Source organism: Rhinoderma darwinii, chromosome 1 (assembly GCF_050947455.1).
Source record: "Rhinoderma darwinii isolate aRhiDar2 chromosome 1, aRhiDar2.hap1, whole genome shotgun sequence".
In the NCBI taxonomy this organism is placed as follows: Eukaryota; Metazoa; Chordata; class Amphibia; order Anura; family Rhinodermatidae; genus Rhinoderma; species Rhinoderma darwinii.
Genome location: NC_134687.1, coordinates 18,921,838 through 18,938,565, shown reverse-complemented (window position 1 = coordinate 18,938,565; position 16,728 = coordinate 18,921,838). Strand labels below are relative to the sequence as shown.

At 42.8% G+C, this 16,728-nt stretch overlaps 1 protein-coding gene across 5 annotated transcripts in view; it reads right to left on the bottom strand.

Moving 5' to 3' along the window:
- The window catches only part of CTNNA2 (catenin alpha 2), a 1,837,255-nt gene that overhangs the window by 460,040 nt on the left and 1,360,487 nt on the right, over nt 1-16,728 (bottom strand). For all 5 annotated transcript variants that reach the window (XM_075855957.1, XM_075855967.1, XM_075855939.1 and 2 more), the window contains one exon: nt 10,373-10,453. In XM_075855957.1, coding sequence (XP_075712072.1) covers nt 10,373-10,453 — 81 coding nt within the window. The remainder of the gene's footprint in view (nt 1-10,372; nt 10,454-16,728) is intronic.

Sequence of the window (16,728 nt, the reverse complement as noted above, 5' to 3'; positions counted from 1 at the left end):
GTTACTGGTCGGTGCTTGAGGTCACATATATGTGGAGCAAAAATGAGGGGAACTCATCATCCAGTTTGTTTCTTTTTGTTCTTGTCTTGATTCTCAATTTGCATCAAAGGCTGAAAAGGACAAAAAATAGTGTAATACCCATGGCCGCAGGCCGTCAGGTTTACTCACCTGAGGCCGCAGCCATGGATCAGTGACGCTGGTCCGCATCTACTCCTCACTTCCGCTTCACTCTGCTGTGTCCCGTAGGGTGTGCACGCACGCTTGTGCCTGCTCTTAAAGGGCCAGCGCACGCGCTTGAATAAAAAAAACAAATTAGCCCTTGAGCACCCTGGACTATAAGAAGGGCCCTGCCCCTTCCTGCATTGCCTGAGCGTTGTTATCATTACCAATGTTCATCTCTGTAAATGGTCCCTTAAGTGTTTTCCAGATCCCGGTTTTCCGATTCCTGCTTCCTGTATCCTGTATCCCGTACTATCCTGGTCCTAGTGCCGTTGAGAGTTGGAGTCGTGTTGTGCTGAGTATTACATCTGCCTTGCTACACCACGCCTGGTGTCTGCCAGCTGCCAAGGTCCCATCCGAGCCTATCTTGCTACTGTCTGAAGTTACCACAGGTACACCTATTCGAACTATTGACTTTACTTGCATCCTGTTGGCCAGCTGCCACACCAGCAAGTCGGCATGACGCAGTGGGTCCACACACCCTACGTGACAAATGGCCATTAAGAAGAACGCTAAATGAGTTGCAATGATCTAGAGCAGTGCTTCTCTGTGCAGCGCCCTCTAGTTGTTGGTGAGGTGCAACTGGGGACACCTTTTTGATATTAATGGTAATAGCTTATTCAGCAACTAATTTTCTAATTATTTTTTTATACTGGGTTCAGGAGAAAAATGAAACATTAATTGATTAATATATTTCATTTTTGCATGAACTTCAACCATTGGTGTAGGCAGTTCCATGTTCTTGCTGGGATGCCCCAGTACAAATAGCTTGGGCAACCCAGTCCGGATAAGAGCAAGATCCAGCTGTGGGTGCATATAAACCATAAAGAAAGCCCATATGAGTCATTCAGGGCCAATGAAGAGGTGAGTGCTGGCAGTGCTTGGCAATAGCCTTCTTCCTTCTTCTTCCATGGCTTTCTCTATGGGTTATGTAAACCTGCAAAGGGTGCTCCTTTTCTACGAGAACTGTGACACTGTCAAAGAGGGGAAAGCAGTGCAGCCATGGAAACAGGTTACAAAAAGAAGTAAAAACTAAGAATTTGCTCATTTTAACTTATTTTAATATGTTATAATGAGTCCATGAGAAAAATTAAGCACACATATTTGTACTTTTGACATAAACTATGACCACTGGTGAGGCTTAAGCTGCCCATACATATTAAATGTATGTTGGCTGACCACCTAATGTCTATGGCAGTGGCCCGACTCTCCCCCGACGGCAGATGTCAGGGAAAAGAAGGGCCGGGCATGTTGAATTTTAAAATGCCCTATCCTTTTGTTGATTAGGAGGAGTCTGGCAGTGGCTTTCTTCCTGAGAAAACATGCACGCTTGATCGAGCCTAGCATGCATGTTTATAGGGCGTCGGGAGGAATGCAAAAGGACGGACATGTTCGATAATTTTCGGAGCATTTCTACAGCACGGACACCCATCCGTAGCGCTACGGAAATGTGTCCGCGCTCAATGAAAGTGAATGGGTCCATTTTTGGTCGTGTGCATGGGGCCTAATTGTGAGGCACAAGGTGCGATGATGAATTTAACCTCCATGTGCCTCACATTAATAGTAATTAACCCCATCATGTACCTTACATATTAACCCATTATGACTGAGAAACATGATGGGGTTAATTACTATTAATGTAAGGCACATTCAAAATTCATCATCACACCTCGCGCCTCACATTAGAAAACGAAATAACTTTTTTTTTTTTATTACTGTTGGCAAAGTAAACGAAGTATCGGTATCAAAGTCCAAATTTTGGTATCGTGACATCCCTACACTGTGGATCGCGTCCCCCTGGGGGTTCGTGAGTCACTCACCGAGGTCCCGGTTCCAATCAATGCTGGAGCAAGGAGCTGACATCTCCTTGAGCCAGCATTCCCTGTGCCCTGAGCGGCTCGACGCAGGCAGGCGGGATGTAGCGACATCATCACGTCTGCCTCGCTGAGTCACTCATAGCACACACCGGAGGAGGCGAAATATCCTCCACTCGACGTGGGAACGGGGATAGGTAAGTAATTATGCACATATGGGGGCATTATACTGTATGGGGGGCTGATATTGTGGGGGGGCATTATACTGTATGGGGGGCTGATATGGGGAGCATTATACGGTATGGGGCTGTTATGGGGGGCAGTATACGTTATGGGGCATTATACTGTGTGGGGGTATTATACTATGGGGGCTGTTGGGCAAGGCGTCTGGGCATAGGAGCGCGCAGGGGTCTGATGATGATGGTGGTGCTGGGGAGGGGTAGGGGGGCCCAAGCAGAATTCTTGCACCCGGGCCCATGAGCCTTTAGCTACGCCCCTGCTGAAATCTTTTAAGGTTTAGGATAGGAAGGCCATCAAGTCAATGGCTTTTAACATTCGGCACTGAACTCAACGTGAGGGTCAGTTCCTGTAGGGTAAATGGGGCCAGTAAAGCAGTTCTATCTGTTCGGAAAGAGAAGGCAGACTCAGAGAGTTCAATACATTTTTGATGTGAGCGGATGAGTGTGTGTCTACCGGTAGGTTATATAGAGAAGTGTAAAAGGACAGAGACTGTAGAACCCGTCTTAGTTTTAATTTCCGATATGTGGGCCGCCCCCACCCATTTACCAACCAAGGAGGACATAACTTTAGATCTCTGAGCACCGTGCGCATAGAATTTAAATTGACTACGTTGATAAAGTTTGGCTGATCTGATGTTGAGAAGGTCCCTAAGTTGGCGACTTAATTCACAGAGGTCATCTTGCAGTGAGATCGGTAAGGATCTCTTACCAATAGTTTCTAAAGAAGAAGTTTGGCCTAGTAAGGAACTTAGTTTTAACTGTCTCTGTTTTTTCTATCTTGAGTCTAAAGCAATGAATTCGCCCCGATTAAAGGCCTTATGTGTTTCCCACACTAGATGAGGGGATATGCCCAGGGTCTCGTTCCTTTAAAAAAATTCAGATAAGGCTACTGCTAATTGAGCAACCTCCCTAGCATCGTCTAGAAGTATCTCGTTAAGTTTCTATGACCAGCTTCGTGGAGGAAGAGAAGTAATAGCAAGTTGTATGTGAATAGGTGCATGGTCGGACAGTGTGATATGTCCAATCTGCGTGGAATGCACTAATGGGAAGTGAGGCTCAGATATGAAAAGGTAGTCTAACCTATGGTAGGTGTTATGTACGGCGGAATGAAATGTATAGTCCCTATCACTTGGGTGCTGGAGGTGCCATGCTTCCACTAGTTTGGCTGAGTGTAATTTGGCAATCAACCACTTAAGAGAAGAAAAGGTTTGAGTGGATCTTGTGGTCGAGGAATCAACCAAGGGGTTGATAGCTAGGTTTAGGTCTCCACCCAGAATAATCATGCCATCTGCAAAAAGTAAAAGTCTATCTATCACCTCCAGCAGCCAATTTACCTGATTCACATTTGGTGCGTACAAATTAGCTATTGTAACCATAGTCCCAGCCAGGTGACCTTATATAAAAAGAAAACGGCCCACAGAGTCTGATTGAGTCAAAATGGGAGAGAAGGGAAGGGACCTCTTAATAGCAATGCTAGTACCCTTAGAAGCAGAGGAAGGGTGTGTGCTGTGGAACCACTGTGAATAATAGTGATGGGACAGCTGGGGGATATTTTGGTTTTTAAAATGAGTCTCTTGCAGTAGAAGAATATCAGATCCCATTTTTTTTTTAAAAGGGAAAGTATCTGGCTTCGCTTCCTAGGATCGTTGATTCCGACTCGACGGACTCCAGCAAGCCCTTAATGCACAAATTATTCTGTCTTCCTCTATTATCTTGATCCTCTATAAGATCCATCAATGAGTTTAGATGGGTTTGGCAAGCCTGGAACGAGGTCGTAGAAGTCGCAGTATAGGCAACGACCTGCGAGTGAGAGGACTTCAAGGCCTCCACCCTAGAGCCAATCTGTTTAACCTCCTGTTTGATGTCTTGCAGGTCCCGTATCACGGGATCTAGAGCTTTGATCAGGGCCCTGTTGATGAAAGATCTGGATATGGGCAAGTTCAAGGAGGACTGCTGGTCATCAACGTCGCTGCCCAAGTCCTGTTGTGAACTAGCGGGAGGTTTGGTTGGGTCCATTGCTCGCCAGAGCAACTTCCAAGCGGTGGGCGCCTTGTGCTAAAGGCAGGTGTGGCAGACAGGAGTGGTGGGGTGGTATGGAAAGGGGGGGTTGGGGTGGTACTAGGGTAGTATTGCAGCTGGCAGTACTATGGGCTTTAGACAGCGACAATTAGACCTACTCACCAAACCCCAAGGATGTCACCACATGCAGGCAGAGAGGGGGGGACGGATATTGAGACAAGAAGCAGCACTGAAGAAAAATCCACATCTCTTTGCCCAGTGTAAAGTTGCTCCTTCTCTACAATCACAGCAATATTAACAAACTGGAAAAGGGACCTGGCCCAAGGTATGGAGTGTAGGAAAAACTAACAGGTTGTAGGCCCTCCTGTCTGGTGATAAAAGCGAGAGAATGGTCACATGAACCAGCACCAGATGTAGGCCACAGTTTCTTGGCAAGATCCTATATTGTCTAAGCAAGCCCCAACTGTTCTGTCTTACTACATACTGCATCCCATTGGTTCCTAGCTGACATTTTTAGCTAGTACTTTATAAGAATAAAGCAAACATTGAATGTGGACACTCTTGGGCAATACTTGAGCTTTTTTGTACGTTCTTTGACTCATCCATGTTAGCTGTTAGGGTATGGAGGCAGGACACTTCTTGGGACGTAATTAGAGCCGTTTTTCATTGACTCCAATGAAGAACAGCTCCAATTACGTCCTTAAAAGACACAGCAAAAAGCGCAAACACTTATAAAAACTTCTGAAATTCAGGAGCTGTTTTCTCCTGAAAACAGCTCTGTAATTTCAGACGTATTTGGCATTGTTGTGTGCACATACCCTTATATGTATAATGTTCTGTGCTATGAGGCCATATGTGAATCAGCAAACATTATATGTGAGTAAATTAAACCGGGCTGATAATTAGGCTCTAAGGAAATGACAGGAAACTTGGGAGAGTAAATAATCTGTAGTCAACCAGTCCCCATTTCCTCTGAAACACTTGAGTGTACCATAAAATCCAATATCGTCCCAGTAAACATGAAGCAAAATTTCATTTTATCAGAGACAACAAAAAAAACAGACTCAAAAACTGAAGCTAAAAATCCTCATTGACTGATTTCAATCCTGCCGTAAAATCAAATTGATCAACCAGAAGAATGACTCCAGTTCTACTTAATATGACTTTCAGTCTTGTGGAAATTGCTGAAACTTTGCAAATTCTGCTATCTTTGATCGGCCTAATGCAAACAGTAGAAATATATTTTAGTTTTTTTATGGCGGTGGATAATAGTACTGGAAGAAGCGACATTCATAGCTTTCTGAATTGCACAATTGTAAGCTCTTTAAATAATATGATAAATAATAAAAAGAAGCTATAAAATAAGTATAAAAATTATGTACAGATCTTGGAACAACAAAATTACTCAAGGTTGAACATTTTTGCTTCTCACTTGCTTAACGCCCATCTGTTAAGAATACAAATTGCACTTGCTATACAGTGTAGCACAAAGGTGATGATTCAATAGATGAATATACATGTACTGTGAATAAAAAACATGTAAACTCCTATATTTAATAGTTCAATTGGTTTCTCATTGCTCCTATAGCGGCAAAATATTTTACAGCGCTGTACACAGAATGTAATTATTCACCCGCAAATCTAATTTCCCTATTTTGCACACACTACGACTAGTTACATAAGAAGCCAAATGGAGAGGTGAGCGGTTTGTTCTGTTCACATGGTTGCAGTGCTGTGCGGCGGTCTCTGTTCCTGAATCTCTTGGGTCCTGTCACGGCTGTGGCGGAGAAGCAGCTGGCCAAACAACAGTTAATAACAGTCTCTCGGGTATGGATTCCTGAGTAGAAGATCAGGCAGGTACTCGGAGTTGCAGACACGTGGTGAAGCAGGCACAGATGATGCTTGGCGTAGCAAATGATACTCTACGTGGTAGATGACACCAGACGTGGCAGATGGCAACATACGTGGCACATGGCAACAGACGTGGGAGATCAGGCACACACGACTCCCACAATAAGCTTAGGCTCAGGGATAAACATAGCAACAGGATACAGGATAAAGGACGCAGGTTACAGGAACAGGAGCAGGAAACAACTAAGGGACAATTTGCATAGACAAACACAGAAATACAAACAACGCTCAGGCAAGGAGAGGAAGGGCAGAGCCCTTTTTTAAAGTCCAGGGTGTTACTGGCTTGATTGGAAAACTTTAGACAGATTCACCCTACAGGACACAGCAGAGCACTGCAGCCGTGTGTCGACATCTCTAAGGAGAGAGACGCCAACATGGAGATTCAGTCCTGCGGTCGAAGCTGCAGGTAAGTAGGGCATAACAAGTCCCAATGCAAAACTTTTGTTGGGCTGCTGGGCTGCTTCCCCTGCTGGTGCTCTGTTACAGCAACCTAATATGGGAGTAGAGATCCCATTTAAAAAAGTATCTGAAAAGTGGTAAGTTGGCTTAGTACACATTTTGATCAACTTGTATAAGAACCTCATGAACATTTTGGAAAAAAAAGTTGCATAGCATCAATAGGTGACTGTACAAACTGGTTGGGTTGTGCGGATCATGTCTTTCTCTTTTTGGAATGTTACAAGCCAATTAGACTATTGCTATGTCTTTTGAGTGTGGGAGGAAACCAACCCAGAAGAGTCCCACATACATTGTGCTCCATGCAGACGTAGCTCCTGGTCAAACCGTGGACTCCAGTGTTGTAGGACACCAGGGCTAGCCATTGGTTCATTGCGCCAGCCTACTATTTCAGGTATTTGCTCAAAACTACTTGTAGGTATGAGCCTCATGTGGGGTATTAAAATCGTTTTATACATGTTTAATCTACTAAGGCTGTGACCATTGTAATGCCTGAAACTTCTGAGGAGTAACTACAATGATGGCTCCAGGTTGCTGTCATCTGGTTGTTCCTACCAGGAGGCCTTTTAGCTGCTCATATTTAACATCCTGCCTATTAATGACCATGAAAGGTGTAGAAACAGGGACCAGTGTAAAGGCCGCGGTCCGTCAGCATTACTTACCCGACAACAGCCGCGACCGCAGGCCTCTGAGCTCTTGCCAGGGTCTCCCTCCTCTGAGATGCCGGCACACAAGACTTTCCTTGGCTGCTGTGCATAGGTTGCACGTGCTTGCTCCCAGCCTTAAAGGGCCAGCGCAGCGAACCAGAATTAAGTTACCTATCCAATCCAAACTCACCCCCCTGTATAAAAATGACCCTGCCCTCTTCCTCCTTGCCTGAGCATTGTTGTGTCTACCCATATTCGTTAGCAAATGGCCCCTTAGTTGTAGCCTGTTCCCGGTGTTACCGTATCCTATTTTCTGAATCCCATATCCAGTAATTGTGTTTGTTGCTGAGCAAAGTCTAGTGTTGGAGTCGACTTCATCCTCTGTGTCATCTGCCATGCCAATTGTTATCTGTGCCGGAGTCCCAGGAGTCTGCTACGCCATAGTATCTGCTACGCCACGTGTCTGTCAGAACTTCTATACAGGTACTCCAGTTCTAAAGACTGTTACTGACTTTTGTTTGGCCAGCTGCTACTCCGCTACGGCAGAGAGGCCTATTGGGTCCACATACCCCACAGCCGTGACAACCAGGAAAGATATGTCTGTTTCTGGAACTCACTGGCTATTGTAACTGGCAATCCTAGGGTAGTCATTATGGCTGACATATTATAGATATCATTCATGGGGAGGAATGTGGCTGCGGCATTGTGAATGGTACTTATAGGAGACACTGTGGCTTATACTCTTTGTGAGAATCTGTGTTTGGTACTCCTAGGGACACTTATGATTATTCACAGGTTGCAGGGGGTGCAACCGTGACTGGGCATGGAGGGTAAGGGGACCAGCCTTGTGTCAGCCAGAGGGGATCCATTAGGTGGTCTGTGCCACACTGAAGCTGTATACAAAGTCCTGATGCTGAATAGCGTCAGGAGCAATATGCGACACATCACACAATGCTCTTATGCTGGGTGTTGTGTGCTGCGTCGCATGCAATGTCCTGGCACTGCTCGGCATCAGAACCTTGTAAACGGCGCGGCATAGACTGCCTAATGTGTCAGCTTAGAGGATAAAAGACGGATTCCCTGTGGCCCGTCCTGTATCCGCCAAGAGAAGATGCAGGAGCAGTAAATAAATGCTTTTTTTAAATATTTCTAGGGAAGGGGGTATCTGATCTGGGGAGAGGGCGTCTGATGTGGGTGGGCCCCGACAAAGGGGCCCGACATGGGGTCCCGCAAATCACTCTGACCCTGGTTAGTTCTAATGAAGGACACTATTGTATAGCATAATTTTAGAGGCTCTGTGGCTCATGGGGGCACTGTTATATGACACTGATATGGGGGCTCTGTAACTTACACTGTTATTAAATTCTCCAATAATCAGTTTAGAATGTATAATGTAGTCACTGCCGGGAGAATGCTGAATTTCATCCAATGAGATTTTTTTTAAGTATGTAAAACCAGTTTTAGATTTACCCAATCCCTCCTCAGGTGTTGTACCGGCACTATAGACTCTATTTGGACTGTTGGTGGATTTTGATGGCACTACTCCTGGTGTAGCAGCCAACAGGTTTTAACCATTCTTTTTCTGCTGTATATTTGCAATTAGAAATACAAATAGATAGATAGATAGATAGATAGATAGATAGATAGATAGATAGATAGATAGATAGATAGATAGATAGATAGATAGATAGATAGATAGATAGATAGATAGATTTATACATTGTGTGTGTCTATCTATATTCATGAGCCAGGGCTGACACAGCCCTGGTTTTGAGAAACGGCCTAAAAACTAAGCAGGACAATTAGACATTGTCCTGCTTTGCTTAAAACTGATGGAGACAGGAGATACTGCTATTGATCTCCTGCCTCCATTTTTGAACTGCCCGGTAGCTCTCGCGCACGCTCTCTCACGGGATTTTCTACTGGCGCTCATGAGTTGGCCGGTGATGTGCTATCAACATGCGGACCCATGTTAGCCATTTACGAGCGTACCGACAGGGTTTAAATATCCCTGTGTCGCTACGCTCAGCAGTGGATCCTACCTCCCTCACTACTCACCCGACGAGGAGCTGGTACCTGCCTGTCTCTCTCTACCAACACCGGCTCACCTCTCCAGCTGGGCACCACTCCACCAACGACCTGCCTCCTCATCAGGCTCCTGCCTCCTGTCTCAACGCTAAGTATCAAGTGTAGCCACAAGGGTTATCTCTCTGTCTCCCCTTGTTGCCCCTGAGTTAACCCTTGCTGCCCCTGAGTTAACCCTTTCCCACCTGACACATTGCCCTCATTTCCCCTCAGTTAACCCTTTCCCACCTGCCTGCACATTACCTACACCCTTGTTCCCATTGTTAACCCTTTACCGGAGTATCCCATTGTAAAGCCTTTACCTGATTAACCCTTAGTGTACAGGGACAGGCATATTTAGGAGGTAGTGGGACAGAAATAATGAGCGTGAATGTATTGTAACGTAACTTATATGTATGTTTAGGTAAGTGGGTGGTGGTATAGATTAGGCCTTGTTTATAATTTACCACGTATAGTGTCAGTGTATTCAGTACACACTAAGGTATTATGTGTATTGGGATACACTGATACTATATTGTGATTATTTACTGTTTGGTGTATTTTAACATCTAAGTGTGATTACTGTTGTATTAATAAATATTACCTTTATTTACTTATAACCATATTCCCTTAATTAGTAGCAAAAGCAATTAGACTAACGTTAATACAAGAAAAAAGGTAGGGGAACTAGGCATAACCCTTGTGACCCTGATTTTATAGGCGGTAGTAATAGTGGGTGACACGTGTAGGTGAACCCCGCTATTACCCCACCCCCTTTTTTATGTATTTTTTTTGTGTACTGATTAAGTAGGTACTGGGTCTTGACTATGAGACTAACATATGCAAGAATAACAGACAGAGGGAATGGAGTGGATTGAGAAGTAAGCGAGTGTGCATACTGGTCTATAGGTGAGTACAGGAACATAATCCCCTGTAATCTTTATCAATAAAAAAAAGTTCATTAAACAATATAAGAAGAAAACAAAATTTGGACTGGACCTACCTGTCTGCGCAGGTCCCGCGTCTTTTTGGTCATCTTATCAATAGCAATATTTAACGGGTCACCTTTTTCTTTCCTTCCAGACTAGAATAAAGAAATAGAGAATTCAATATCAAATCTCTGCATACAAAAAAGAAGACAACATTTTTTATTGTGATCCCCAATTCAAATTCAATTCATAGGATAGATAGATAGATAGATAGATAGATAGATAGATAGATAGATAGATAGATAGAAGTCCACCGTCCAGCAGCACCAGCATAAATAACGGATGGGTGCACGCCATAGGAACCAGATTTTGATTCCAAATCTCGTGCAACGTTTCGGCTCTATATGGGGAGCCTTTTTCAAGCATGCTTGAAAAAGGCTCCCCAAATAGAGAAGAAACGTTGCACGAGGGCAAATAAATATACTATTTTTTCACTTTGAATTGGAGTGCTGCCTATTCTTGGAGATGGATGGATGGATGGATGGATGGATGGATGGATGGATGGATGGATGGATGGATGGATAGATAGATATGAATAGACATTGTTTTCTCTTCTGGAGTATTATAGACTCTTTTCTTTCATCAGTTGGTAAAAATAATGTAGTCACTAGAACAAAATTAAGTTAATGGCTCATAGCCAAAAGCAATTTCAGATTATTCTCCAAGTTCTCTTTATGCAGGAAAATATATTTATATTTTTAACTTCCCTAATTACCGAAAGAATTATATTGTATTACCAGGAACCTCACCAATACTTTACATTTGTGTTGTTATTTCAATGACCTAGTTGTATAGGTTGATGATGATGACTTTTTGAAGGTGATCTTTAAGAGTTTATTGTTTGGACGCTGAGATTGATCTAATATTCAATGCAGGTTGCCCACATTTATCTATAGGTACAAATAGACATTAAATAGCTGTGAATCGATCTAACAGACTTAGTCAGGATCAGTCACGTCCATATACGCTATTTGATACTCCTGGGCATCATATCTTGGCTGAGAATAATTCTTCATCAGAATTCTGTTGTTTTCATCAAGAAAGTCAAACAAACGAAAAAAAAAACTCCAAATGTTTGTTTTTTTGGGAATAAAGCATTGATGTGTGTAATTGCTCATGAATGTTTGATGGGTAGTGGTCCAAACCATGGGATAAACTCCATTCAGCAGGGACCGAGACCCCAGTTCATTGCCCAGGCTCAGTGACTAAATAGTGCTGCGTAAACAACAAAGAGGCCCTTTTATCCTTCTGATTGGAGGTGATTTGGTATTGTACCTGCATTCAACAAATATTTGTGGCCTGTCCTAAGAATAGGCCGCCATTTTTTTCCTTCCGGAGAAAGGACTTTTGGAGATACAGCTGTTCTGTATGCTCTATACAGAGCAGCTGTATCACTCGTTTTATACTGAATCCGTCAGTCCCGCGGACATGACAGGTTCGGTGTCTGCGGGTCACGCAGGATCCACCTGTAAACGATCACATCTAACTTCATAACATAGATGTGATCGATTACATGTGGATCCTGCCGATACTGAACCTGTCAGGTCCGCAGTGATACAGCTGTTCTGTATAAAGAATACAGAACAGCTGTATCTCCAAAGGTAAAACTATTTTTTTCATAAAAACTAATTACAAAGTTACACTAAACACACTGCAAGTCAAGCAAGTAAAAAAAAATTATTCTCATCTTGACTAAACTTTATTTCAGAATATTTTTACAAATCATATTATGGTCCAAAGAGAAGAGGTCTCAGCTCAAATTAATAGCATCTCTAGTAAGTGCCCCATTTTTGGTGTGAATCTAGGAAAAGCCCTCTCTTTTTCATAAGCTTTCCTATGTGAGCCTATGAAAGCCCTGTGAGCAGGGAAAAGGGAACTGGCCAAGGTTCAAACTGCCCTTCTCTGCAAGGAATAGATAGGGAAAGGCGGTCAGCAATGAGGGGGTCAGCCATGTCCACATTTTGGGAAATATGACCTCTAACCACAGTACCAGAATTTTTTTTTAATATTGTCTTTAATAAATCAATGCTAAGGAAAGGAAAACAGTTAAAACCAACCACAATAAATGTTTGTTCCATGTTTCTTCCACCTACAAATACCATATATTTTGATATTTTAAAATTGTGAAGAGGTTAAAAAAAATTCTAATTCTAACCCAAAAAATAAATAAATTGAGTAGTCTTCAAATATCTACTGCACTTAAAAGATGAAAGCAAGGTTGACACGTCTGACATAAGAAATGTACGTCTGAACCCTATGGTGTTTTCATCTTGTGCATTTGTAGCAACAAAAACCTTCAAAGGAACGCATGAAAAGTATTTTCCGTTTACCAACACAGGTAATAGAAGTGTATTTCGCCACATGAAAAAATATTAAGTGGCTTTTTATGCGCCATCATCTCTGGGTAGAAAAAAAGATCTATAAAGACTCATCCCGTCTGACGACACAGACAATGGCGCTGTTATGTGTCCCTTTATAAAGCGGCATTCAGAATTACTGTCGGCTCTCTACTGTTCCAAATCTTTTGCTTATTCCGTATATTGCTCTTAATGTGTGTGTCAGCATGTTGGAATCCGGCTCAATTAATAACACTATTTCCAACTGGAATAATCTTTGTTAGGCCATTCTAGGTGGAAACATTATTAATACTGCATTTTTATAGAAGTTGTGTGTATTGAAAATAGAAAGGAAAACGGTAAGCGCATGAACCAATCAAAAAGGACAAAGAAAAAAACTATAACAAAAAATCGGGACAATTGTAGAGACCATGGTTACAATGAACACACACAAGCTCTTGGGAAGATAATTTCTTAGATTTTTTTTTTTTTTTAAACTCAAAAGATAAAGTCATAAAATCTTTACAAACTTATGGGACCGGTTCGATGAGGCAAATGGGCAAGAAGCAAAGTGGGACCCACTGCTTGGCATTTTTAGACATTTTTTTCAAATCTCATAACATTACTATACTGCCATACTATGCCAAGATAATACTGCCATATACAGTCCACATAATACCACCATATAGTGCTTAATAATGTGCACTGCCATAGAGTGCCAAGATAATACTCTCTCAAAGAGCCTACATAACACTGCCATATAGAAATGACCACATAATACCATCCATAGAATGCTTAAATAATGTGCACTGCCATACAGTGCCAAGCTAATGCTCTCTTAAAGAACCAACATAAATAATACTGCCATATACAGCCCACATAATACCACCATATAGTACTTAAATAATGTGCACTGCCATACAGTGCCAAGATAATACTCCTTTAAAGAACAAACATAAATAATACTGCCATATACAGCCCACATAATACTGCCATATAAAGCCCACATAATACCACCATATGGTACTTAACTAATGTGCACTGCCATACAGTGCCAAGCTAATACTCCCTTAAAGAGCCCACATAATACTGCCATATACAGCCCACACAATACCACCATATAGTGCTTAAAAAATATGCACTGCCATACAGTTCCATACAGTGCCACATAAAGTGTGTCTCTTTTGGCGGGACAGTCATAAATGTTCCTCTTTGACCATCCAACATGTTGGGTGCTATCCTGGAGTCCAGGAGAAGAGAGGGATTTTTTCTTTGTTTTCTGTACTGCTTTGCTTACTCAGAGGGGAATGCTTATACTTATACACTGTAACAGCCCCATCAGTTTCCATTCACTGACAGTGAGCAAAGAACTTGCAAATAGTGTGGAATTGAAACACAAAGTATGAATGTGGGGTCATAAAGGTGAAGCTTAACTTACATTAAGCCATAAAAAAAACCAAAAAAAACATTTAATGCCCCTAAACTAGAAGCCACAATTGCACCCTTACAATCCGGAAACTGGGGAAAAACGTGCACCCTTCACCTCTGTAGCCTTTTCAGAGTTAACATGGACACATGGTAAATGTCCTAGTAGCCCTGTAGGAAAAGTTGAGAAGGGGCAGCACCTGTCTGTCCCCTTTCTGTGGTGCTGTTTAGTGACAAGCTCACATGACACAACACAACATTACTATTTAGTGTCTATAGTAAAAATGGGCGGGGCTGTGACAACCTTTCATTCATTTTCTCCAAATTTTTGAAAAAAATCTGAGGCTTTGTTGCCTCATGATATGTTTATTGAATCATACTTCTACAGTATGTAGAAATAATAGGGAAGAAGGAATATGGCTGCAGTAATAAATATGCAGATGAATATTGGATGAATACGCAGTGTTTAAAAATCCCTTAAAAGGAAGCCTCGTTTATAGTCCACAGTGCTAACGTAGTTCCTATTGTTATGCAAATAACAGCAGGACAGAGGACGCTGTGAAACTTGGGCAGATGTTCTATAATTATCTCAACCTAAATTTACTGGCATTATTAAAAACAACATAAACAGCCCAAGCACTGAAAACCCTATGTATCAGGGGAGCAGCAGACATCACTGTCACAAGATCAAAAGTGCACACTTGACAAGTCGAGACTTCCTCCCTGCTCCCCTATCCCAATGCACAGGTGCGTACATGCTACACGAGTCTGCTGCTTCTCCATCCAAATCACTAAAGGGAAATTCTGTGATTTGTGATTGACAAGAAAATAGTCTGGCTAGAAGTTTCAGCAGTTGAACGCTGGTAAAATAAAAATAGGTGCACACTACAACGATAAAGAATTGTTTACAGTTTTTGAAAACGTATTTCTAAATACAGTACTGTATGTGGTTGTGAGCAGTATATATAATAAAACCAGGGCAGACCATTATTTTGGGGCATGAGGAGTATAGATATATTAGATTTGTAGTATATGGGTATGTTCACACGGCGATTAAAAAATACGACATGTAAACGTGTCAAATTTTTGTACAACACTTTTTAACCCCTATCCGCACCACGATGTAATAGCACGTCGCGGTGGTGGGGGTGATGTTTGGAGTAGGCTCACCCTGAGCCTGCTCCGTACGATGCGGGTGTCAGCTGTGTGGCACAGCTGACACCCGAGACTAACGGCCAGGAACAGCGATCACGCTGTTCCTGGTCGTTAAACCAAATAGATGCTGCGGTCAATCACGATTGCAGCATTTAAGACGTTAGAAAGAGGGGGCGCACCGCTCCAACAGCTCATCGGCACCCCCACAGCTCAATCAGGGGGTGCCAATGGTTGTCATGGCAGCCTCGGGACCTAATGAAGGCCCCCAGTGCTGCCTTTCTTCATCTCCTGTTAAGCCCTGACTATGGCTGTAAAAATTCCAATATATTGCAATGCATTAGTATTGCAATATATTCTACCAGCGATCTAACAATCGCTGGTTCAAGTCCCCTAGTGAGTAAAAACAGTTTAATAAAGTTTTTAGTAGTGCAAAAAAATTATATATTTATATATATATATATATATATATTGTGACAACCTGGGGACCACTTAGCTCATGGGATCGCCATCTCCCAGGTGAGATGGTTGGCACACATAGAAAGTTCACTCCAACTCCTTGAGTAAAAGGTTTAAACCAGCCGCAGCTAGCTTTAGTCTGGGTTCACACGACCTATTTTCAGACGTAAACGAGGCGTATTATGCCTCGTTTTACGTCTGAAAATAGGGCTACAATACGTCGGCAAACATCTGCCCATTCATTTGAATGGGTTTGCCCACGTACTGTGCTGACGACCTGTCATTTACGCGTCGTCGTCGTCGTCGTTTGTCAGCTGTCAAACGACGACGCGTAAATTGACTGCCTCGGCAAAGAAGTGCAGGACACTTCTTTGCAACGTAATTTGAGCCGTTCTTCATTGAAGTCAATGAAGAGCAGCTCAAGATTTACGAGCGTCAGACGCCTCGCATAATACGAGGAGGAGCTTTTACGTCTTAAACGAGGCAGCTGTTTTCTCCTGAAAACAGTCTGTCTTTTCAGACATAAAAGCCACTTCTCGTGTGCACATACCCTCATTGTCTTCACAACAGCAGTCAGTGGTACAACAATAAACATACAAAATAAACCCTAGGCCGTCCAGCCTCTAACTAACACATTCAGTGTCGCTCACTACGAGACACTGAGCTTTGTGCCCAGCACCTCAAAACCTTCAGTTTTACCTCACACAGTGGTGACTCTCACAGGCTAGCATGCCTGTCTTCCCCAGACTGAGAGCCCTGTGTGAACTGTATACACCTGAATTAAAGAGCCGTCTCAGGTGAAGCCTAACCAGGCTCATCAGACAGCCCAAGACATGGACTGTCTGTATGGAGTGGAAGCCCGCCCTTCTCCTTCACACTCCAGCAAACCAGGCCCTATTCCAGGCTTTACACCCAAGCAATAGCAGAGAAAAACCCTCTCTGCTGTAAATGCTCCAGTAGCTGCACTGCTACATAATATATATATATATATATATATA